The sequence below is a fragment of the Anser cygnoides genome, chromosome 2 (genome assembly GCF_040182565.1).
Source record: "Anser cygnoides isolate HZ-2024a breed goose chromosome 2, Taihu_goose_T2T_genome, whole genome shotgun sequence".
Taxonomy (NCBI): domain Eukaryota; kingdom Metazoa; phylum Chordata; class Aves; order Anseriformes; family Anatidae; genus Anser; species Anser cygnoides.
The window spans coordinates 143,943,125-143,968,741 of NC_089874.1; the positions used below are offsets into that span (position 1 = coordinate 143,943,125).

The 25,617-nt window shown below is 38.8% G+C and overlaps 1 protein-coding gene across 4 annotated transcripts in view; it reads left to right on the plus strand.

The window, feature by feature from the left end:
- The window catches only part of OXR1 (oxidation resistance 1), a 273,016-nt gene that overhangs the window by 21,202 nt on the left and 226,197 nt on the right, over positions 1-25,617 (plus strand). For all 4 annotated transcript variants that reach the window (XM_066990652.1, XM_013179969.3, XM_048068777.2 and 1 more), the window contains exon 2: positions 14,882-14,962. Coding sequence is in view for 1 of the 4 variants with exons in the window: in XM_048068777.2 (XP_047924734.2) it covers positions 14,946-14,962 (17 nt within the window). In the remaining 3 variants the exon portion in view is untranslated. The remainder of the gene's footprint in view (positions 1-14,881; positions 14,963-25,617) is intronic.

Genomic DNA, 25,617 nt, shown 5'->3' on the forward strand with positions numbered 1-25,617 from the left:
AATTTTAGCTGACTTTATATACCTCGTGCTTTCTTTTTTCCTAGTTTCTACACAGAGATTCTTAGCTAAGTCATCCAATGTAGGGAATTAAGAATTTAAAGAAGGGGGGAGCATATTTTCCAGTCTAGAGATTATTGAAGTAGACTATTGAGTTATCTCATTGCATTTTATTTGCAGGTCCACCCAATGTCATATAACACTTAAGTCACTGACAAATGACAGGCTCCAGTCTGGGTCTGCACCTTGAGTAAACTTTACCATAATCCCACTAAAATTTCAAGTTTGTGAATTCCCCCAAAGTCTTTCAGGAGCCGACATATTTTTTTCATGCTTTATGGACTCCTCCATCTTCCCAAAGTCTTGATGTTGGGAGGGTTTCACCACTGCAAAGGTGGCATGCAGGATGTCATATCCTGGCCTATTGCTTCGTGAAACCAGTGGACTGATACCCTGCAAATAGTAGCTGGTGGCTCTGTGTGAAGCTGAAGGTTGTCCCCGCTTACCTGCTGTCTTGGCCACATGCATAGAATCACAGAATCATTAAGGTTGGAAAAGCCCTCCAAGATCACCTGGTCCAACCATCCCCCTACCACCAATGTCACCCACAAAACCATGTCTCTAAGTACGACGTCCAACCTTTCCTTGAACAGCCCCACCTGGCAGCAGCGTCACCCAGCTTCACCAGAAGAGCTGACTGGGACTTTTGGAGTGCAACCACCAAGAAGGCATTTTGGATCTTGCTGTCAGGTGCGTCAGTCACTCACTGAATCTGCCCTTACTCAGTGGGGCTCAGTGGCAGTGCTGCTGTGTAATTCACACCGAATAGCATCTTAGTGCTTTGAAGTGGATGAAACTACTTGTAAAAGTAAGAACAAATTAGTGAGTTGTTTCAAAATCTCATTCAACATAGTCTGAGACAGATGTCATGATTAACTGGAAAACAAGCATGTTGCAGACCACTGCCTTTTTAACATACCCACGACGCCGTAGTGTTTCTGCTGGAAAATTTGCAGTCAGTTCCAATTTGACTTTAAATTCTCTGCTGCTGCCCACTATTCATAGGCAACCTTTGGATCCGAATGACCCTTTTTCTTTACGAAATCATTGGATGTAAACCTTTTTTTTGTCTTTTATTTTTCTGTACTCATCTAGCAGCAGTGACTACCTAACAGTATATGTAACAGTAGTGATTATCACTGATTATAGTTCAGCTTCACCGGCCATTTTAAATAAATTAAAGTAAAACAGAAGGTCAGTGACAGCAATAACTGGCCTGCCAATACTGTATGGAACTGGGAAATAGTTTGCAGTGTGTTTTTCCCTGTTTCTGGGGGAAATCAGATGCTATAAAAGCCATTTTCGGAGAGATGTGTAGAAGAGAGGTAAGCAAATAGTGACCAAATAAAAAAATATGGTGGGAAGAAACTGTTTTTGGTTCACTGAATGTGCATGACACAGAATGACTTTTTTTTTTTTTTTACCAAGACATTCTGCTTTTATCCCTTCTGCTGCTGCTGCTGTAAACACTCACTTCCCGTCACCTCTCCCTAAAACACTTTTGCATTTTTAGGCATTATCTTACATGTCATCTCTCGATTACGTACTGCCTTCCCTGCTGAGAACCTATTACAACACGGTAGACAATAAAGACTGCCCACTGTGATGACTGCTGGCTACCCAAGGGCAATGACATCCTTCCTGACTTCACTTCTGGGTTGCTGACTGTGCCTCCCAGGAGACCTACATGGAAGATCTTAATAATAAATTGATTCCCTTTTTTTTTTTTTTTTTTACTTGCTCTCAGCTTGTGGAATAAATAAAAAACCCTAAATAAAGATGAAGTGTTATACTTTATTAATAGTTATGTACAAAGTTACAGCTAACACAATTCATTTTGCTAAAAGGTAAAAAGTACTGTTTGCAAATGTGGATGAGTGGGGGAAAAATGTTTGTATATTCTTCCCTCTTCAGGTTGGTGATTTTTCCTGTGGCTTCAGAAAAAAATGTTTTAGTATGTAACTTGTTCACAGCTGCTTCAAGATGCTCATAAATCCAAGCTGATCAAGACTTCTCATTGATCAGACTTTGATTTCCTGTCACAGGCAAAATAAACCCCAGAATACTGTGTTTAGCTTCTTATAGGAGTATTCTTTTCATGTATTTTGGTAACTACAGCGGTACAGTGTTAGCAGTTCTTGATAAAGCTGGAATTTCAAAGTATTTCTAAAGGTATGTTTGTTTCTGTTTTAGTTGTCTGGTGCTTGACTTTTATTTTTCACATTTAGTTGTTGATTTGTCTTCATTTTTTTTTTTCTGGTGTCTTTAATTTAGTGACAAACCATAGCATCAATTTGTTTCTAATTCTAAATATTTTGCAACATTCTCTTTGTGATGGTTCAGACCATAGATCTTCTCTTGCAGCTTTGACAAAAAGATTTTCTGTCCTGTGGAGATTTGCTGATGTATCATACCAATAGCTGCCAAAAGGCATCTCTCTGTCTCCTGTATTGTGTCTCAGAAGAGGACCAATTTCCTCGTCTGATTTTGGCTAATAAAATAGCCAATGCAAAGCTACTTCCAATGCTCTTTTCTTCTGGCGAGAAAAATTATGAGAATTTTGACATTGTTGAAGTGAAAAAATGTAAACAAATTACATACCTTAAAATTAAATTAAAACTTCCTTCAGTGTCTTTTCACTGATTAGAACTTTTGTAGTCTCCTTGCCGTGGTGCTGTAACCTCTGCCAGGGACAGATGTGTCAGCTTTGGTGAATCACAGATCCTTCATTTAAGCGGTAGACAGGCTCAAGCATTTATATTAAGACCTGTAATTCCCACATTTGTCTTTCTGCTGGGAGGAGTTAGAGAACATGCATAATTTTCTTGGAGCATAAAATACCAAAACCAAATGCCAAAGTTTCAAATGTGAAAATAATTTGCTTATTATGTTACTAATAAATCATTCAGTTCAAGAAGTCTTACGAGCTGTTGATTCAAACAGCACGTATGGTCTGAGAGATATTTTTGTATGCTAAAGGGATCGTATTAGTACTCAGATTTAACTGGTGTCTAATATTCTATCTCACTAATCAGTAAAATCATTACTAAAATTTCTTCTGACTTACTAACACAAACTTTTACATTAGCAAATCTGTTCTCCTGCTTTTTTTTTTTTTAGCTATAACTTTTTTTTTTTTTTTTTCGCCCAGTAGCTTTCTTTGTTAGCTGTCCTGGTGGGGAAATGAGGGAAAGTTCTTTGGGACAGGTTGAAGTGGTTCCTGTTCTTGCTGTTGTGTGAGTCAGATCCTGTCTGTGGAGAAGAAAATGAGATGAACGCTCAAAAATAGGGAAGGAAAAGAACAGTGAGAAATGAAATGCATCATCTGTTCTTTGTAGGGACGCCTACAGGGCTGCCAAAGAAAGGTAAGTATGACAAAGGTGCCAGTTCAGACCTTGACAAACCTGGATCAGCTCAGGACTGTGCAAGACCTTGCTTTTAGCTGCCTGTCTGGTCAAAGGCTACAGTGCTGTGTTGCAAAGGATGAGGACCTGGCTATCTAGGTCTGTCTTTTTTTTTTTTTTTTTTTTTTTTAAGTAAATTGAAAGCTAAAGGTTAATGAAGAGAGAAAGGAAAAAGAGTTTTGTGAAGGAAAAACTTAAGTTTTGCATTCTAGGTGATTTTCAGAGCCTGAAGATTTAAGAGACAGCAAAATTATTTCAATCTCTCATTCTCTGACTTGGTTTATTCCTACCATCTCTTAGCCTGAGGACAGCAAAGGTATAACAACAGTGCAGAATAACCTGTACTGCTGTAAGACAGTGAGCATGATGGACAGTGAGCATGATGATGGTGCTAAAATATGATCAATTCAGGCTGCCTCTTCTAGCTTTAATGTCAAAGATCCTTCCACCCCACAGATGATTGATAGACTAGGTATTTTATAATTTTAAATTATTAGTCAAACCTTAAATTGTATGAACTTATTGATGTTTACACTGAAATAGATAGGAAACTGGCTAAGGCAATCACAAAACACATTAGTAAATTCTTTTTGAGAATTCTTATATATTGTTGAATTTCCAGAAATTACAAAACACAAGGCAGTGAGTGATGAGCTGTGTAGGAACTATAGAGAAAGAAATATCTGAAAGACGAACAGCAAAGTAAATGTTAGCCACTGATGCCGACTACTGAGGAGGAAAAAAAGGGAATATTAAACTGGGATATAGAACCAGGATTGGCACATGTAACATAAAAAAAGAAATTAAAAAAATCCTATTTTGCTTAGTTCTGCATGGAATACTATCTCTGGTTTTGGGCATCCACCTTTTAATACAGGAGGAAAGACAATCGGAATCCAAGAAAACATGAACTCTAGGAAAAATCAGATCCTAAGGGGATGTTTAACCTAGAAAAGAAACAGATGACTTGGGAACAGTGCTTGAGTTGTAAAAATGCTGTTGGGAGAAAGAGGGTGAAGAAATGTTCTCTGTACCTGCTGGGAAAGCAACAAGAGCAATGAGCTTAAGTTGTGGCAAAGACTATTGTTTTCAGGAAAAGGATTTCAGATGTTTAGGATAGCAAAACTATATTGCTATTACATAATTACTATATTGTATAATATTATGTTATCATGTTGTACAGCCTCCATCGTTTGAGGTTTTTCAGAATAGGTCTATCAAGCAGCCTTAAACTGTCGAGCACAACATCTATGCAAGTTTTTAGTTCGGGGACAATCATCTTCTTTCTTTTTAGTTTTTGCTGATTTTTAATTTAATGGGGCTTCTGAGAGTTCTGTGAAAGTCGAAATCATTCTGTAACAGTTATTGACTTCCAGCGAATCCTCTTCTGCTTGGAAAGGAAAACAGTAGAACTTGGTGTACTGGTCTGTCGAAGTTGAAAGTCACAATGTGACTGCAGCCCTCAGCCTTCAGAACAGGACTGGTGGGAGGGAAGCTGAGGAAAAATCACCTTTAGGGGCCACAGACACGTATAACCCTTTTCAGTTATGATGAGACCCCTTGGTTTCAGCTGTACATGGTGGGATGAAAGCTGGGTACAGTATTTTCAAGTCTTGTGCCAAGAAATGAAACACTTCAGTTATTTACAAAAATTGAAGTGTGACCTTTGATTTAAAAGAACTCTTCACCAGTTCTTACAGATCTTGCCCAAAAGGTTTAGGAGTGACAGAGCCTATAGACTGCAGCACTCGGATCAGATTCCAGCTGAGAACTTCACTGTGTAGTCAGCTTTCATCTTGTAAAGGAGCAGGGTTGGAAAACATGGTAACAACTGACACTAATATATAAAAATTGTGAAAGGAAAACAAGGGATTGTAAATATTATATATTGTCATTTTTGTATTTATGGCTTTCAAAAGGTAAGAGGAGAAACATTAATACCATTAAATGAATGGCAGTGGGACAACCATGGTGTTTACGAATGAAAGGGTTTTTTTGTATTGATAATTCAGGAATGAATAGGAAGCCAAGCCAGCTGATTAGGTGAGACTAGTAAATGAACTGTCTGGAAAGACGCATTTGTAATACAGTCAGGAAAATCTGCATTATTGTATCTTGGACTACATTCTTCTGCAGGCTAATGACTAAGCATAACTGGCCTTCACATTGTACCGAATGAATGTCATTCTTTTTATTTTCCTCCTTTTGGATATCACAGACTAGCTTAAGTAAAATTGCTCGAGTGACAGTTTAATAAGAAATACTTATATTAAAATTACTATTTTATATCCTTCTGTATAGTCAAGTGACATCTTTAATTTTTGATACAAGTAATTATAAAGGGAAATCATAGTTAAAATGAAAATCAGGGTTGTAGCACTAGTTTAAAAGTTGAAGCATGAAAAGCAGAATTTCCATGTATTTAAGGTAAATCCATTACTGCTGTTTTCTGTAGTATCTGTGAGAAGGTAGAAAAAAATTAATACACCTCTTTTTATTGTGATAGTTAATAAACTCATGTTCTTGATATATTCTGCTTTGTCTGCCCAGGTCGTACTCCCTTTTGAATTAGTCCAGCTAACTACAGCCAAAGCTCATCTCCATTTTTTCATCCTCCAAAGGTTTCTATTTTTGTTTTGGCTGATTAGAAACTCAGGTCTGTATAATTCTGTTCCCTGTTTCCTGGCAGTAGTTGATCACATTTAGATGGTATTAGTTTACTCTGAAGAGAAAAAACTTTTCTCTTTCAGTGATTGTGAAATACTGAATTGGGCTTGAAGTACCACTGCATTCCATCATAGTGAAAAAAAGAATAGGAAAGATAACAGTTCTGTTTTGGTCCCAGGAATTGTTTCATCTTTGCTTCTCTATCTCTTGCCTGTGGAATTACGTGCGATTCCTGCACACCTCTGCTGCTGTAATTTGTATAACTATGTTATATTTTGTCTGCAGCATTAGCAAATGATATATAGAAATCTGATAGTGTCTCAAATGGCTTGTAATCAGGCAGAAGCAAGACTGTTTCCTAAACTTCTGATTTTACTAAATTTTTTATCTGTGGGATATACAATCTGAGAGATGACTTCTGTGCAGATTAAGACCTGCATTCAGAATGCCCTTTGGAACTAATTTTACGTAAGGTACAAACATTTCTTAAAGGTTTTAAATGATCTTTCATAATCATTTGAGAAGCTATGACCCGGATGTTGTCTTTGGCTCTAAGTCTGCTTAAGAAACCACAGTTCTGGAGTTCACAGCTTGTGCCAGTGCAACCTGCAGTGTAAGGCACATCACTGAAATGATTGGGGTTATTAAAAAACTCTAAAGTAAATACTTTTATTTTTGGGGCAGGGGCTGGCTCGGGAGAGACAGGTCTTAATCTGAATCATTTCAGCTTTCTGGTAGTGTAATGCTGCTATATTCTGTTGTGTTTGTGCAACTAAAGGGACACCAAACTGAGGGAAAGCAGTTAAAAACCAAGATGGACCTAAAGAGAATAGGACCTCATTTGCCTCTAGAGCAAATTCCTCATCAAGCTGTATCTGAAAGCAGCAGCCTGCCTGCTGCAAGTGATGTTGGTTTCTTCAGCTTTAAGGAACATTGAGGTCATGATCTCTCACGTCTGTCTGGGATATTCTTGATTTTTTGGGGTAGATAAATAGCACCATCTTCACATCTCATAGCAGGTGCAAATGAACCATTGCATTTAACATTTGTGTCTCAGCAGATTCAATTTAATCATTAATGTTCATTGACTGTAGGTGAGCTTTTGGAAAGTTTTTCTTCTACCCTATTAAGTTGTTTTTCATTCTGATTATTTTTAACTTCTGTGGGCTTTATAACTCTTTGTGAATAAAGAAGAAATAATGAAATCCTGGTCAGTCCTGCTTACTCTATGTGAGTCTTCTCTGCATGCATGCTGTTTTCTGTTCATAGGCACATTCACTTCTTAATTAAAAATAAATAATTGATAATCCAGCAAGTGTGCCTAGAGATGGAGAAACAGACGTTTTTCCTCATCAGATTTTTGAGGAATTCGGATTTTAAGATGATCTAGACGATAAAGAGTAATGTCTCATTATCCTGAAATCATAGGAAAGGAAGCTGTGTACTATCTTTAAGGTGAAGGAGGGCTAAATGTGCGGGAGAAATGTTTGTTTTTATCTGCCTTATTTAAAAATCACTACATTCCTTTAGCGTGCTCACAGACAACATGCTAAGAATTTTTTTCTCTCCTACTAGAGTAGTTAGGATTTGCCTTGAATTACCTGCAGACAAAGGTGGATGATCTAATGGAGAATGAGTGATAGAGCACAGATACATCGCAGCATTGTATAGACTATGCTGATTTTGAGCTACCTTTAGCTAAGAAATGAAAAAGATGCGTATATGGTATTATATACAGTGTAGGAAAGGAAGAGAAAAAAATGAAATGCATTATACTGTCAGACTTAGGGGATTGTATTGTTATTTTAAAGAATGAAAGATGGGGGTTTAAAAACAAAGGATGAAAGAAAAATTACCTGATGAGATCACCCGAACTGTCACTGAGATGAAGAGGCAAACTGGTAATTCTTCTTTGTTTTCCTTGTCTTAAGACCAGAAATGTTTAACATCATTTTGGAAGAAGGAAACCTCTGTCATGGAAACTGTATGATTCAAGTGCAAAGCATACAGCAGTCATAATTTAATTAATTTGTAAAGAAAAAACTGGAAGTGTAAGAAGATTAAATTAACAGGATTACAAATGTAATCTTAACAGACAATAGTATTAGATCTTTGGCAACTATATGATTGCTGTAGCAGACTCTTGACAGGTGAAGTAATCACCATAGTCAAATATAAGCAGTTAATTTATATATGTCTGAAATCCATTCCCTTGAGATATCCATAGAAACATGTTAATTCAAAAAAATACAGAATTAATACTTCTGAATGGCCATAATGTTGGTTGCCCTCGTGATTTATGATAGGCAAAATGAATTATTTCTTAAACTCTTTATAGTGAACTGACCTTTGATCGACAACAGAAGGCAGTTGGGTTTATTTCACATAGCATAAGAATTGCTGCTGAAGATTTCATTTCAATTTCAAATAAATAGACCTTTATGTTAGTAACTTTGTCTCCATTTGAATAGGACTTCATTTTATTGGCTCATTTATTTTCATTTATAATTTAGTTGCCTAAGGAGCCACTAATGAATTAGCTACAAAAGCTGTCAAACTAAAACTTTGAATTTTAAAGCATGCTTTCTTCAAGTGTTAAAATTACACACATACACAGAGTGAATTAATGCCTTGCCTGTTTGGTAAAGATTTGATGAAATTATTTGATTTCATTTTGAAATGGTTGATTGTGCAGTAAAGGCTGAGGAAGTGATCTGAGACAGAGCTTCATAGAACTTAAGGCAAGAAGCAATCAATCTCATGCTTTGTATCCACAGACCATTACATTTCTTCTGGTTAACCCTGTATGGTCTTAGTGTCTTTGGCTAGATATAGCTTGTGTTTTTTGAAGGACAGCTTCTGGGGAGATGTTGTGATCTTACATAAGTGTCCATTTACACTGCAAATGACTACTTGCTGTAGAAGCATTTCTCACAGTGCTTTGTTCCTTTTTTTTTTTTTTTTTACACTGTTGTACTTGAAAATTCAGGTGACACTTTCTTGCCTTATATGTTCTTAGATACATCTGCATATCACCCAGATCCTTTACTCTGAGCAGTTAGACTCTTAGATTAAAATAATCTATACGGTTTCTTAAGTGTCAAAGAGGGCAAGAATCTGCAGGAGAAAGCCACTTCCAAGATAGAGGACGGGAGAAAAACACTGAACCACCTGTTCTCCTGTTCTTCAGTGTTTTTTCTTTTTCTCTTTCTCTCTTTCTCTCTTTTTCTCTTTCTCTCTTTCTTTCACACCTTTTGATATCTCTGAGGGTGTGGTGATTTTATCAAAATGTTTTTTTAGGAAAAAAAATACAAAGTATGGAATTTAAGCCTGATACTACGTTGCTGAGACACACTGAATACTAAGGCTGCATGGTTTTGATCTTTGATGTCGTTGGGTGGAATTACACAAAAAGCCCCATATGTACAGTACAGTATATATGGAAGTACAGTTTAATAAAATAAATGTTTTAGTGGAGGATTTAGCTGAGAACAGGAAAGTGTATGGGTAGTACTGTAATCTTTCAGATGGGACCATCAACACAGAGGCATTGTATTTGGTAAATATTGTATGGGCACTTTGATATATATCTACTTATGAAGTTTAAATAATGTTAAAGGGCCTTAGATTCTTTTACATTATTAGTAACTTTTTAAAAAAAAGGTGATTATAATTAGTAACTGGTAACCATCAGTAACTGTTTTTCTACTGATTGCTTTGTGGCAAGGATAGAATTAAGAATATTTCCAGCTAACTTGATGCTTTGCTTGTTTGTTGATTTATTTCTCAGCAGTCCTTTTCCAGATATACCCTGAATTAAGTGACTGCCAAATCTTACTTAGAATTTTTCTTTGCATTTTGCTGGAACCGTAATACTTATATTGAGCCATCACATAGCCTTTACTGTAGCAGTATATCAAAGCTTTCCTGAAGTGCAGAAATTGTTTCATACCCATTAGCTCTCATTGCCACTTCATCATACAGGAATTTAAGCATGACCTGTTCTGCGTAAATCCATGCTCGTTTTCACTTGCCTAAGTACTGAACCAGAGTTCTCTCTGTCTCTCTCTTTTTTTTTTTTTTTTTTAATATTTTTCTTCTCCATCCTTTTGCATCTACAAAAATTCTGTAGAACTGTGATGGTCCTAATAAACTTCTTTTATTATCTAGGTAACCCCAATACTATTGACATAGGAGTCACTGCCTTTCCATTCTTTGTTATTTTTTTTTAACTGATAAAATTCTATGCAACTTCAAGGTCTTTTACCTTTATGTGCAGTTATTTTTAAGTCAAAGGTAACAATTCTTAAAGTCTTCCTTGGATTCAGGTACTATTTTGCAACCCAGTAATTCCCATTTCCTATGGAAGATGTTTTGTTCTGTTTTTACTTTTCAAATTTTACTGTGCCTTTTATTTCCCAGGTCATGCCTCACATACTTACTTTCTTCTCCAAGCTTTCAATATCCTTCAACTCACCTAAATCATGTTTATATTTTGATATATTTTGTTCCTGTTTGCTGCTTTCAGTCTTGTATATAAATATACAGGATTTAGTCTCTTCTGAAAATAATTAATATGGTTGTTTTTGTAGCTTTTCTTTTTCAGAAAAGAAACTAAATGTTCTCTTCATGATATTTCCTTAAAAATAGTCAGCAGTCATCCTGTCATCATACTAGTACCTGCATCTTAGTTTAATTATTCCAACTTCAGCCATCCTTCACATCTCCTTCCCTTTTTTTTTCTTTTCTGTCTTTATACATGGACTCATGGGTTCACAGGATAATTCCTCTCGAAGCAGGGTCAGTGGTGAGATCAGGCCAGGTTGCCCAGGACTTCATTCAGAAAGGTTTTGAGAACCTCGATGGAGCGTGGCTGCACAACCTCAGTGGGCAAAGCGGCCCACTGCTCAACTGTGCTCGTGGTAAAAAGCACCTCATTTCTGTTCATACTTATTGTCTCTCATCCTCCCACCAAGCACCACTGTGAAGAACCTGGTTGCATCTTCCCAAAGATGTCCAAAATTGGACAAATGAAATGTCCAAAGTCTGAATTAATGTTTTGTTTAGTGTATTCAGTAACTGTATCAGCCTTGCTTTCCAAAAAGGAGATAGTTGTGCCTCAAGGAAAAGGAAGGTGATGCTGCCAGCAGTGTATCTGCTGAGATAGGTGCCAACACATCCAACACCTTGCTCTTCTGACTTTTGTACGAGTCACCTTCAAGGGAGGATACTTTATCTGCTCAGCAATTTTATACCTGTTGGTTTTCTTCGAATAGCTTGTCCTGTTTTCTGAGAAACTTCAGTGCCTTATGTCGTCACTAACATTATTTATATCCAAGAAGAGCCAGACGGCTTCAGACCCCTTCAGTTAAAGTTCTTATCAGCACAGAGGCACTCCTAATTTCTAATGTAACGTGCTTAAAATATAAGAAATACTTGTGAATGGTGCTCTTTTCTGGAAATAGAGATGATCATCAAATGATTGAATAAACTGGGGAGAAAATATTAAGTGCCAAAGCTCCATTGACGTTCCTGGGATCATAAGTGACTGTGTCCTATTTTCGTATGGGACCTGGACTTCCAGGTATTGACCTAATTACTACTGAAAATTAAATTAAGGAACATGAACTTTTCTGCTTCTAAGAGAGAAGGAACCCCTGACTAAACTCTCTGTAGTGCACTTACAGACGTAGGCTCTACGTTGTATAAGCAGCTATCTAAATGACTTGAGATAATTGTGTGCACTAGGGCAGAGGTTGAGTTGCAGTCCTTAATCTCAGCCATATTCAGTCTCTGAGGTATATATCTCACAGGCTAACTAGGATTGTAAATAGGGAACTGGAATGTGATTTCCCAAGGCCTGCAGAGAATGCACACGCCATCGATTTTTCAATTGGAGTTGGCCACTTGGCTTTCTTTGGGGCTTTTGAAACACCCAATCAAGACAGCTAACTTCAAGCATGTGTTTGTTGTGCTCTCAATGTTAAGTGACTGATGGTAGCGAATGGCAAGGGAGAGAACTGCATGGGAAGGAAAATGTACTTCAGGCTGATGATGCTCATGCCACTAACCCAGCTGTAAGGCTGTGATTCTGAAATGAGGGCATGGAAAGGAAGAGGGAGGTTCACTTCATCTCTTCTTTGCAGCTGTACAAGTGAATAATGAGCCACACCAATTTAAAACAAAAATCCAAAGAAAAAAAGAAAAAGGCTTTAAGGGCAATTGATAAAATTGATAAGTTGAGATAAAAATGTCACTGTCCAAATCCATAATGAAATACGATGCTTTTAAAATACCACTTTGTATCCTGGAGATAACAAAATATTTTACCTGATGTCATTCTTTCTGGTGTGACATAGAGCTGTAAAGTCCGCTTCAGCATCTTATAAACTTAGGACAGAATTTGTAGCCAAAAATCCTCCTGCCAGTCAAGATCATGTAATCACAGCTTCGTTCTGATTAACAAAATATTTGTATTTAGATTGCACATTTACATTTAAAAAATCAGCTAAGCGAGGGTAGAACTTTTTATTTTGCAAGTTACGGAATCGTGCTTTGAATTACATATTTGGGAGTAGGGCAGAAAGGTGTCAGTATCATCAAAATGATGTGCTGTGACCCTACTGGGACTCCAGGTAAATGGTGGGATAGCCCTCAGGGTGGGCATAGGACACGGGCTGGAGATAAGGTGGGCAGGTCGGGAGGAGGCATTGTGATCTGTGGGAAGGAGCTCAAACAGAAGAACAAAAAGGAAGGTCACACATTGGAAGTGGGGGCAGGCTGCTTGGGAGGAATATGAGATATGTGGGAACACGTAGCAACACAGGAAAGCTAGTGCTCAGCTGGAATTGAAACTAGCAGAGGAGGTTAAGGGCAAGAAGAAAGGTTTCTGTAAGTACATCAGCAGCAGAAGGGAAGGCAAGGAGAGCGTGGGCCCATAGCTCAGTGTGGCCATATGGAAAAAAAGCTGAAGTATTCAATGCCTTTTTTGCCTCAGATTTCAGTGCAGAGAATTGTCCTCAGGCCTCCCAGCTCCCTTGGCCTTCTAGCAGAGTCTGTGGGAGGCAAGCAGTATCTGCAGGAGAGGAAGACAGCAAGGGATCATGTAACCCACTTAAATGTACATAAGTGCATGGGACCAGATGGGATGTGTTTGAGGTTGCTCTCTAGTCTTGGACAAGTCATGGCAGCTGGGGGAAAACAGCAAACATCACACCCAGTTAGTAAATGGTGTGGCCCCTTGGGGTTCAGTACTGATACCGATACTGCTTGGTGTCTTAATGACATCAGTGAGGGGACAGAGTGCAATCTCAGCGAGTTTGTGGGCAGTGGGCAGCTGGGCTGCAGTGGGCTGGAGGGCAGTGCTGCTACCTAGGGACCTGGGAGAAATAGGCTGACAGAAACATCACAGAAGTTCAGCAAAAGCAAATGCAAGGTCTTACCTGTGGGATGGAAGAACCCTTTGTAACAGGATGGGCTGGGAGCTGACTGCCTGCGAGGCAGTGCTGCAGAAAGGGATCGGTGAGTCCTGGGGAACAGCAATTTGAGCATGAGCCAGCAGCGTGCCGTTACAGCAAAGAAAGTGACCTGCATCCCTCAGCTGCGTGAGTAAGAGTGCAGGCAGCAGGTCAGGGAAATGATCCTTCCTCTCTGTTTGGCATTTACAAGACTAACTATGCAGTACTGTGTCCAGTTCTGGGCTCCCCACTACAGGAAGGATGTCGACATATGGAGACCAAACAAGGTGGTCAGGGGCTGCAGCACATGGCATACAAGGTGAGGCTGAGAGAGCCTTACGAAGAGATGGCAAAGAGACCGCAGTGCTATGACCAAATGCCTGGGTGGTGGATACAGAGCAGATGGAGCCAGACTTGAATGTTCACAGTGACAGGATAAGAGGCATTGAACACAAGTTGCAATATGGAATATTCTCGTTAGGTATTAGCAAAAATGTTTATACAATGATAATGGTGAAGTACCGGAACTTATTTCCCAGAGAGGTCATGGAGGTATTCAGGACTCAGCTGGAAATATCCCTGAGCAACCTGATGTGATTAGACATGATCTGAACTGAGGGCTGGATAGGCAGTTCCTTCTAACCTGAATTATTCTTTTAGTCTATAATATTATAATGTTTTAAAATTTGTATATATATATAAAAGTTGGAAATTCTTTTTGTTCAAATAATAGGATTTCTTGAAATTCATACTCATCCCACTCCAGGAAATTTCTTATTCATATTAATGGTTTCTTTCTGGAAAAAAAAAAAAAGAAAAAAGAAAAAAGTGACTGATTTACTAAGATAGTCATTCAACAAACTAAGTACCAAAATGCAATTTAGATGTAAATTTATATGTCCATGTTCAGACCAGCAATTCATGATGGCCTTGCTTAGCTGATTTAAGGCACCTGAATTTCACTCAGGCAGATGAATTCCCTTTTCAGAGACATCGGCTTTTAGATGTTGCTCTATGAAATAGCACTATACCTAAGTCATTTGTTCAGTAACTGCCCTAACAGCCAGGTTTAAGCCATACCAGTAGGAGTTGTTCTTGGGTTTCTTAACCTTTATCTTTTTGTTTTGTTATTAATATTTACATTGTTTTGTGTTTGTTTTACTAATCTATTTTTATGTTTCAGTAAAATTGCCAGGTATTCTATGAAGCTGCACTGGAAGGTATTTACTAATGTTCAGGATTTTAAAATCAAGGTCCTGAATTGCTTGGTCTAAAAATCTCTTTCTTCCCACCCAGGTCAACAGAAACAGCCTGTGCAGAGAAGTGAATTCATAAATGTGAATCACGCTTCCCCCCCATCATGTTTGGCACCAGGAGGTCAGTTCTTACCTTCATTATGCTTTTCATCTCCAAGACAATAGTATAGCCGATGGGACTCTAACCTTAAAATTTACCTGTTCTAAATGTATTGTTATACAAAATACGTGAGCTGGATATATATTTTTTTCTGTTACATTGGTAGGTTTTTCTTTGCTGTACAAATCTGGTCTGCTTTAATTGGCAAGTATGTGACATAAAGGCCATGTAGCACACAGGCAAGCAGCACCCCCGTGCCATTATGGGTCACAGCAAGACTGCCAAAGAAGACACTGTGCTAGTGCTGGAGGGCATCCCTCCTGTGTTCTGGGTAGAGAAATAATACTGGGATCACAAAGTACTGGTTTCAGATACATTATTTTCTGCTGTTTTCAGGAGTCCATACCGAGTACAAGGTAACTTCCATCTCTTATTCAGCGTGATTTCGTGTCATATCCCAAATGTCTCAAAAATCAACAGTTTTGAATCTGCACTGTCTACTTCCTGCACTCTTTGAGTGCTTCTTTTAAGCCTCAGGTGGTGTATTTCTGCTCCTGTATCCATAAGCGGACAGCATGACCTTGCTTTCTGCATGGTTCCTGCAGCCCAAGCTGTGGTGGCACACTGAGCCACCTTTCTAAGTTACCATTTTCTGCACCCATGGGTCTTCCACAGGCGAGTCCAATTTTTCCACAGAACAGACATACTGTTGGTCATCCACCCTCTGTGTGAACTCCCTGATTTCTATGCTTGTTGGAAGGCTTTTAGTTTTTTTGTACAAGCTTATTTGTATTTCTGCTGGTGAAGGGCTTTGACATTTGTGCCCCTGTAGCATGGCAGCCTAGTGAAACCTGTGTAGCAGCAGAGTACCTTTCATCTTGTACCCACAGAAATAGCTCACCTTTTCTGAACTGTTGGAAAGAGGGGCGGCTGGCTTGCTGCTAAGAAGCAGCATGTATGAAGTAGCATCCTGCATGCCTGTGGGAATTAGGGGTGGTGAAGAGGAGCTTGGTTTTCTGAGGCTTCAGCTCCCACTCCAGCTTCAGAGTGAGCTGCAGCCCTGCCTGAGTCCGGGCCCTAGCAGAGGGCTGCCTGGGACATCTGGTCCCCTGCGTTCCTGCGAGCATGGGCACTGCTGCTCACAAAGCAGCAAATACAACCTGCTAACTTCATAGAATATCCCAAGTTGGAAGGGACCCACAAGGATCATCGAGTCCAACTCGTGGCTCCACACAGGGCTACCCAAAAATCAGTGCACTTGTCTGAGAGTGTTGTACAAATGTTTCTTGAACTCTGGCAGGTTCCGTGCTGTGACCACTGCCCTGGGGAGCCTGTCCCAGTGCTCGACCACCCTCTGGGTGCAGAACCTTTCCCTAACACCCAGCCTGACCCTCCCCTGTCCCAGCTCCATGCCGTTCCCTCGGGTCCTGTCGCTGTCCCCAGAGAGCAGAGCTCAGCGCCTGCCCCTTAGTCTTAGGGCACATCTCTATAAAGGACCCTGAAAATTGGGTAAAACAGAACTCGAAATCAGGGGAAAATACATATGGGAAGCAAGAGTATCCTTTCTTGGTATTTCTTAAAAGGACTGTATGTTTGCAGTACCTCACCTTTAAAGCTTCTGTCAGGTCAAGCCTGATCTCCACACACGATCCAAAGCTTGCTCAAAACTTAGTGCAACACAGGCTAAGGACAAAATTAGGAGATGGTGACAGAAACAGGGGGAGCAAATTCGGTGTTCACTGTGCAGTGTTCCTGTGCCAAACTAGATACACAAATAGATTCTGATTTCATCACCACATCAGTCTCCTTCCAAACACCGGGAGCTCCTTCCAGCTGCGCAGCTCCTAGGTTCACACATACCTTAGCTAGTGCTGTTAGAGACAACGTACACATTAGTCTTCCAGAAGAGAAGTAACAGTTTCAAAGCGTAAAGCCTTATTTCCCTTCTGTCTGAAGTGGTACTGACTTCTGGTTCTGGATTCTGTTACCTTGAATATGATCTGCAAATAAAAGATATTTTTAGGGTAACTTCAGGAAAGGGCAACTTTGATCTTATTTGGGTGAATACAGAGTATGTTGTTTTGGGGGTATCTGGTGTTTGAGGTAATTTGCTGAGGGTACAGTAACAGAATTGTGAACTTCCCACTTGGAGATTTCTGCTTTTGATTGTTTGACGCTGCAGAGTATTAACTCTCAAGTTAACCAAAGACATTCTGCTAAGTGAAATAAATTATATTATAGTTGAGATGGCTTAGTTATTTTTGCCACTGTTTAATACTGACCTATAATCATAGAATCATTAAGGTTGGAAAAGACCTCTAAGATATGTGGTCCAACTGTCCCCCTACCACCAGTATTGCCCACTAAACCATGTCCCAAAGTACCACATCTACCCTTTCTTTAAACACCTCCAGGAACGGTGACTCCACCACTTCCATGGGCAACGTGTTCCAATATATAAGAACTCCTTCAGAACCAATCTAATTATTTTTTTTTCTCTCACAATTTTTTCTTAATTGTCTCTGTCTCTCAGCATTATAAGGAAATGGCAGAAGGAAGAATTGTCTAATTGGTAGCCTTGAAATTTGATTATTTATTTTTTCTCCCAGATTGAATCCTGATTACTATGCAAATAAAAATTCCTCTTATAGAATAATACAAAAAATGCAAAATTCCATTTCATGTCTGCAAACAAGAGTTTTTATGACCTGGGAAACAGAAGTTCTCTGCCTGTTTACTGTTCTATGTTTTGCTACTTCTCACTTTACCCAGACTGTTTTGAACCACTTATGATAAATAAGGGGTTTCCTGCTTCCAGGAGTGAAAAAGACAGAGCAGATTCCATAATAATAGGCTCCTACGTGCTAACTGGGAAATTATGTCAAATAGTCTTGAGATTGGTATCGTATTTTTATTAGGCAGTAATTGAGTACTTATCAGATATTTTGTTCTCAGAATCGCAGTGCACTTTGAATTTATTTTTCATAGATGACTGTTAATTATGAATAAGAAGATCTTGAGTTTTCATTGATCACTTTTAAAGGTTATAAGTTCATGCAAACAGACTGCCCAAAATTATTCAGAATTTTTGAAAATCTTGGTTTGATATATTAATTCTCTTCCAAAAGAGAAAGTGTCTTTACTTGGAAACATCATTAAGAACTAAGCTATTTTTGTAGGAAAAAATGATTGAAGGTTTATTTTCTTCTAAAATAAATTTTGAATTAGTTCTCATAATACACCGCCAATTATAATCTTTACTAAACATTTAACAAAACCACATCACTGACTCAAAGATTGAACTATCTCCTGCCACCAAGTTGTTTGAAGTTGTCAGGGGTATTGTAGTAGCTTAGGTCCCTTTTATTTTTACCTTTTTATGATTTTACATGTAACTTTATATTTAGTTAGTAGACCTTGTTGAACTGACTGAATAGTGAAGTTGATAAAAGTAACTGTCCTATCAGAACAACTTTGCTAAAATTTGTGTGAGGAAGATATTTCTCAACTGCTTCGTAAGAAGCTGTGTTGTCAAAGTGAACTGATGGTGCCAACTGAGAGGTGCATTCCTCTTGATTTCAGTTTAATTTGAGATCCGATCCCATGCTTTTAAATGCTGAACTGTTGTGATTTTCCTGTGTTGTTTTATATTCTGCTCTCGTCTTTTTCTCTATTGTGGTAATTTTTCTCTAATTAATTATATCTGCAATAGTCACCAGCATGGAAATAGCAGAGGTCAATATGCATACTAGTGAGTTTCTGATGTAATATATTATTCATGTTGTGTACTCATTTCAGCCTTGCAAGAGCGACTGCCAATACCACTGTCTTCCTGTGGAAGGGAAAAGTATGTAAAGGGCTCTAGGGAAGGTATTTTTATTTTGTAGGAACCTACCTTACGTGTGACAGAAATGAAATTTGCTCTGCAAAGAGATAGGCCCCAAATTATCACACGCTCAGGATTTGCAGTAGACATTGGCTAACTGTCAACCTAAAACTGGCATCATGATTTTCAGGGGTACTGTAACCTATGGTTATACACATTCTTCAGTTTGGAAACCTTATTCTGATGCCCTACCAAAAGGCTATGTTTACATATGGTTTCTAGGTTTCTGTCCATGTTTTTCGATTGGCAGTAGTCTTAGACCATTCCTGTGTTTGTTCTGATACCTTTGGCAGGTTCTAAAACACGGCAGTGGATGGCCAGATAACTCTGGCCATTTCTGAACAGGGTTTGTGCCAAAGAGTAGGTGTCAGCCAGTACATTTCTTTGGGATTTTTAAGTGTACAGAAGTAATTATCCGGTTTGGCCTAAATTCACATGGTACTCACTATGCCCTTTTTATTTTTAATTGGAAGTGACGTTACTTGAGTAAAGCTATAGCATGCTTTACTTCTTCTGCTCTGTTAGAGAATTAACTTTGTTACTGCTAAAATTTGTTACAGAAGTGGATTGCAAATATCTGTTGACATGGACTCTCTTTAAGTTTACTACCATTTCCCAAATATCAACCTCCAATGTTTTGCACTGTTTTATTGCTTCGAGGCTTGGAGGCTGAATAATGGAAAATGATAAGGCAGCTGAGGGACTTAGTTTCTAATTTAACCAGAGCAAATGCAGTCTAGTATACAGATATATATAGGGCAACAGAATGTGAGACACCCTATATTTACTGTTTCTTTGTTCTCAAGTTTTATCTCTTTTGCACATCTAGCCATCATATCTAGCCTGTGCTATGCTTAACATTTATTAATGTTTATTATGCTTACTATATCACATAACACTTCAGTAACTCAAGCCTTCAGTGCATATATATATATGGCTTCTCCGCTGCAGAATTCATCCTTCCAGCATGGAGTGCTTCTCTCTCTTCCGTTAGCACACAGCTTCTCTCAGCAGCATTTGTTCTGGTTGGGGATAAACAAGAAGGAGCAGAAATCGAACTGAGCGGGTTTATCCCGTTATGAATGGTTGCTTGCTTACATCAAATAGTGTCAGGAAGATTTTTCTTCTTCACCTGCAGTGTTCACACTGACCCAGTGCCAACTGATCCAGGATGTAAGTGGCCAAATTGTATTTCTTGACATCTTTGTATGTTTGTAGCTCCAGAACTTAACCATAAGCAGTGTTTCCTCTTTCAAGTCTTCCATCTGCTTAGTTTTCTTCTCTCCATTGGATTTATTATTTGACACACGCTACTTTCTCTAATCGCTTTCTGTTCTGTTTCCTGTTTTCTGTCTCTACCTTGTCTGAGCATCTGCTGTGCTTCTTCTGCCTCTTGCACGCAGTTCACACACTTGGACTAATTTCACCAGGATTCTTAATGTCCTCCATGTGAGTCCATACAGGACTTGGGTCTCTGTAACGTGGTACCTGCTTTAAACATGCAGTTCTTGAAAACGTGTACTTTGTTAGCTTTCCTCTAGTCTCACTTCTCTGAACTGAGTTTCGATCTTATCTGTTTTCTATGATAATCATGAAACTAAAACCCAAAGTGCCAATGTTTAGGTAATGAAGTAATCAGATGACAAAAATTTGATTTACAATGGATCCACAAAAATATGTCAGAAGAGTTTATACATGTATGTGGTAGGCTGAAGTCAGCCAACCACCTGCACAGATACTTGTTCATTCCACTTTCCCATTGTCTGGGGGGAAGATGAGAAGAAAGATGAGAAGACTCGAGGACTGAGATAAAGACAGGTTAACAAATAAAGCAAAAGTATGCACAAGAATTTCATTTACTTCTTCCCACTGGCAGGCGGATGTTTACCACTTTCTGGAAAGCATGGCTTCAGCATATTTCTTTGGAAGACAAATTCCATAACCATGAGTGTCCCCACTTCCTTCTCCTTTCCATTGCCTTTTATTGCTGAGCACAGCATTACTTGGGTTTGGAGTATCCCTTTGGTCAGTTTGGGTCAACTGTCCTGGCTGTGTCCTCCCAGTTCCTTGCTCACCTCCAGGCTATTTGCTGGGGTGGGAAGGGTGGAGTGAGAAAAAGAGAAAGCCTTGATGCTGTGCAAGCACTGTTCAGCAACAACCAAAACATTGATGAGTGTTTTAACAGTGTTTTAATCACAAATCCAAAAGACAGCACCATACAGACTGCTGTGAAGAAAATAAATTCTATCCCAGCCAAACCCAGTACAATGTAAAAAGTTCAGTCAGTGTTCATGGAGCTTAAATTCCAACAAAAGCTTTCGTTTCCTATATGTACAAATAAAATCACCAAAAAAAAAAAGCTATTTTGAGCATCTTATAAAGTTAAAAAGCTGCAACCCTAATTATAAAATGTTTATGAATATTTGGATATAATCTGTTTTACCAATGAAAATACAAAAGAAGATTAAGTCTGTTTAATCTTAAATAGTTAACTTTTTCTCAGTTATATTTTTACAGAAGTCTGTTATCATAAGACTTTGCCTTGCCTTGTCTGGAGCCTTTCAAAGACATATACGTGTGTTAGCCAACCGACTTCACGTGTATCTTTTTGCCACAGTAAATCATCTTCATTTCTACATTGACTTTATGCAGTAGCTGTAATACTTAGAATTATTTAATTCTCCTGTTGAATTTCTTTGATATATTTTGGAGTTTTTGTGAGAGTGTCTGATTACTGCCTGCATATTCTATAATTACAGGATTACACTTGCACTTCAGTTATAATGTTAATATTATGAGTTTATTCTTCAAAAGTGGCTGACACTTGAAATTACAAGTGAACCTACCATCTCAGTAACTGATTTTTTTGCCCTTTTTTTACTGGAATGCCAGCGCGCTTATTCACTTCTCCAGTGAAGTGAATTAATGCAATTCTCCTGCAATTAATTTGTGAGCAAAACTGCAGACACCTTTCTTGTGATTTCAGTTCTCTTATGCTTTTAGAGATTTAGGAGGCAAAGAGGTTCTGAGCAAGACCTTTAAGACGTAGTATATGTGGCTGGGCACTTCAGTGTACAGGGATGTACCATTATACCCATTATACCTCAGTTTATTGTACCTCTCCTGAAGAGCCAAACCTTGGCATTTATAAAGTTAGTGGAATTCTGTTGCTCTTGTAAAAGTAAGGATTTCACTTGAATTTTCTAAAAAATGCTATACAAAGTGTATGTATGTATAACTCTAAGATACTCTTTGAATTAAATAACCACAAGGAAAGAGGTGCTTATGCCCCCATTCAGTCCTTTCCTTGCACAGGAAAGCAAGAAGATATTTCTCACATAAATTTTTTTCTCATGCTCAGGTTTTACAGTGAACTTGGGCCTCTTTGCCCTTCAGATATTTCCAGCTCTTGCTGTCTTTCTAGTCTTAGTAGAACTGCTCCTCTTAGATTCTGGCTGTAAAAATAACTGTAGGATTTCTCTCATTTTCAGGAAATGAAATCTGTAGGTTAGAAGATTATCAGTGCTGCTGTGCATGAAACCTAGTCTCAATTTAAAGCCACTCATGTTTAATTTCAACTTAAATGTGAAAGCTACACATATGATCATCAGCACCTAAGAGAGATAAAGGGCATCATCTAGACTCTGCTGTATTTTTCACATGTAGGAGTAGCTACACTGGTAGTTAAGACTGCTTCTTCTCTCAGGTGGTGTTTGCCAGATATCTATGAGAAGCCTTCCATTAGTTTTCCAAAGCAAAACTGGTACAACATAATGTTGTCTTATAGACTTTTTTCAAATGGTCCTGGCAATTACACAATTTCTTAGATGTTTCCCTTTCTTCGGATGTCTTTTCCCTGCCTATAATCATAACACTGTATCAGAAGCTTTTGCTTTTTTCCCTGTATCTTTATTTGCTAACAAAAATCCAGACGTCCTGATAAAAACCAAACCTCATTTCATAATGTGATATGTCTACATCCTGCTTGTACGTATAAAGCCCTGGGGTTAAATTTTCAAAGTGGTGAATAGTGGATATCCGCACAAATCCTTTTGTCTGCTAATGGGATTTGTTCATGCTGCTCCCTGACACCTTTTTAAATGCTCGTATTGGTGATTTATTTTATTATGGTGTTCTATAAGCCACTTGGTAAAGCATGCTCTCATCCTGTGTTCAGCAACACGGACCAGTCCGAGGGAACAGGACCAGCTAAGTGGCTGTGTCTGCTCTGTGTTGCTGCAGATAGTGCTCATAGGTTGTTGGCTCCGTATTTATGTGGTCATAAATTGCCTATTTTGCTGACACTATAAAGTAAATGAAGGAAAGCATCAGCACTGCTGGCTTTCTGGCAGAAAGCCTAAGAGCGACTTGGTATCCTCGTGTGTCTAGCTAATACCACTTCGATGGAAAGTTTTAATTAAGTGCATGTCTCTGCATGCAGAGTAGAAATCAAAGGCACTTGGGAAAAAGAAAGTGTATCTGCTCCAGACTCATTGAGGAGTAATTTGGTGAGAGCACTAAATGACTTTCAATTAATTGGAAAATATTTTCTTAAATTTTGCCAGAAAGTATACGAAAATCAGTCTGAAGGGAAGACTATAAAATTAGTCTGTTGATCTAATCCATTCGCTCCATACTTGTTGGAAGGTGTCATGGTAATACAGGTCAGAGGTAGGGATTGTGAAACTAATCTGATATGGTGGATTTCATTAGATCCCTAATTGCAATTATCAGAAGAACACTGGAAGCTGGCTTACCGAAGGTAATTATTTTTCATTTGTAATTTCTGTAACGATTTCCAAATTTAAAATATCCAAATATTCAATGTTAATACATATATCATTTTTTATAGCAAATCTTCTATAACTAGGTAGCTAGTTTAAAATTCCAGCTGTTAAAATTAAATTTATTAGATGGAAAATTTAGCTCTGTTTCCTGGTTTCCTGGTTACAGGGAAGCAAATTCACTAATTTCTCTTCAGACTGTCCAGAAGGATAGCTCTTTATGAAAAGAACAATGCTGAAGAGTGGGGATTATTCATTTACCAATAGATATGCTGCATGATTAATTCTGGATAATGCTTGGTGTATGGTTCATTGTTCTGCCTGCAATATAGCAATGCGAAAACAGCCAGCCCTGCACCCTCTGAGATGACCAGATATGTACAGGACATATTATATCTTATGGTATTTGCCTTATTCACTGTAACATTTTTATGGACTCAAAACGTAGCATTAATTCTGCCCTTTTATCCATTTTAACCAATGTAAAAAAACTGTTTTATTATTCACTCAGCTTTGCTTCCAGAGGAAATGGATGGGGGACATGAGGGGCTAGGGATGTCCGCGCAGTCTTTGCTTCTGTGCTTATTTGATCCTCCATCTTTAATATAACTCTCAGATATTCCTTGCATTAAATAACCACAATAAAAGAACAACACCGGTGACTTAAGCCTTATCATGGTGAACTCTTTTGTTCCATTGTATGACGAGTGATTGGGCAGCTCCTTCTATTCATCTTCCTTTAAATGCGTATCCTCCTGCAAACTCAGATGAAGCCTTTGTGCATCCCCAAAGCCACATTTTGTTTGTTTGTTATTTTCTGAACTCAGAATTATGGGTTTGATTTCCTAGTATCTTTCTTTACTCTTGGTGATGTTTATGAAAAAGTGAATCTGAAGCTGGAATAGATAAGGCTGTTTTCTTAGCATGAATTATCAGATGCCATTTGAAATGTCTACAGCAGATGGGGAAGTCTCATGGGAAGGGGAGAAATAAATGCAACAGATGCATCATAAGAGCAAAAAAGCTATTTGTGAGAGTAGTTCCAAGAACAGAAGATGCCATCAGGTTATTTACCTTTTGGCAAATAATTGCATTTTGCCTAACTTTTTCTAATCTGAGAGATGAGAAATAGTTTGGCATTTATTATCAGAAACTGGTTATAAACAGAGTGATCTTGTCTCTCTGGGTATTATGGAGCAATGCTAGATGCCTCCACTGCTCAGGACAAAGAAAGGCAAAGAAATGAATCAATACAGACAACATGTAGGAAAGGACTCGAGGGCAAGCTCCAGAATCCCAAACCCAAATTATCTGAGAGTATTCCAATAAAAGTAATGAAAGCTGTGGTCTTAAGACCTTTGCTGTTGTCTTAAAATTTGTGTAAGAAGATTTTCCTTTCGGGAAACTTTACATTGAGTTAGAGCAGCGGTCCTAGAGAGAAGAGGCATGAGGAACAACGAGTCCCCTGTTGGACTTCCCTCCTTCATCGCCCAGGTTTGCCTGCAGCTCCTGGGGCAGTGTGTAGGCAGGCTCTGGAGTCACAGAGTCACAGAATGGCTGAGGTTGGAAGGACCTCTGACGATCATCCAGTCCAACCCCCTGCCGAGCAGGACCACCTAGGGAATGTAGCGCAGGATGGCCTCCAGGCGGGAGGCTGCTGCTCCATGCTGTGGCGGCTCTGTCCTGCTGCCTGTCGTCACTCATTTCTCTCTCAGGGTTGTTCTTGGCCACTCTCCAAGAGGATGCAGGGCTGGACTGACCCTCGGCCTGATCCAGTATGGATGTTCTTGTGTGTGTTAAGAGGATACCGGGCTAGACTGCAGATAAGGAGTAAGCCTGATTATGCAGGGGAAGCTATTTAGGAGAGGAGGATAAAGCAGAGCAGCTAGGCCTGCAGTGCACATAGGGCAGCCCAGGGGGGAGTCATGAAATTTAGGCATCAGTTTCTCCTGTGTGCATTGTAACTCAGGGCTGGGATGCTGGAAATCTGGCTAAAGGCAGCATCC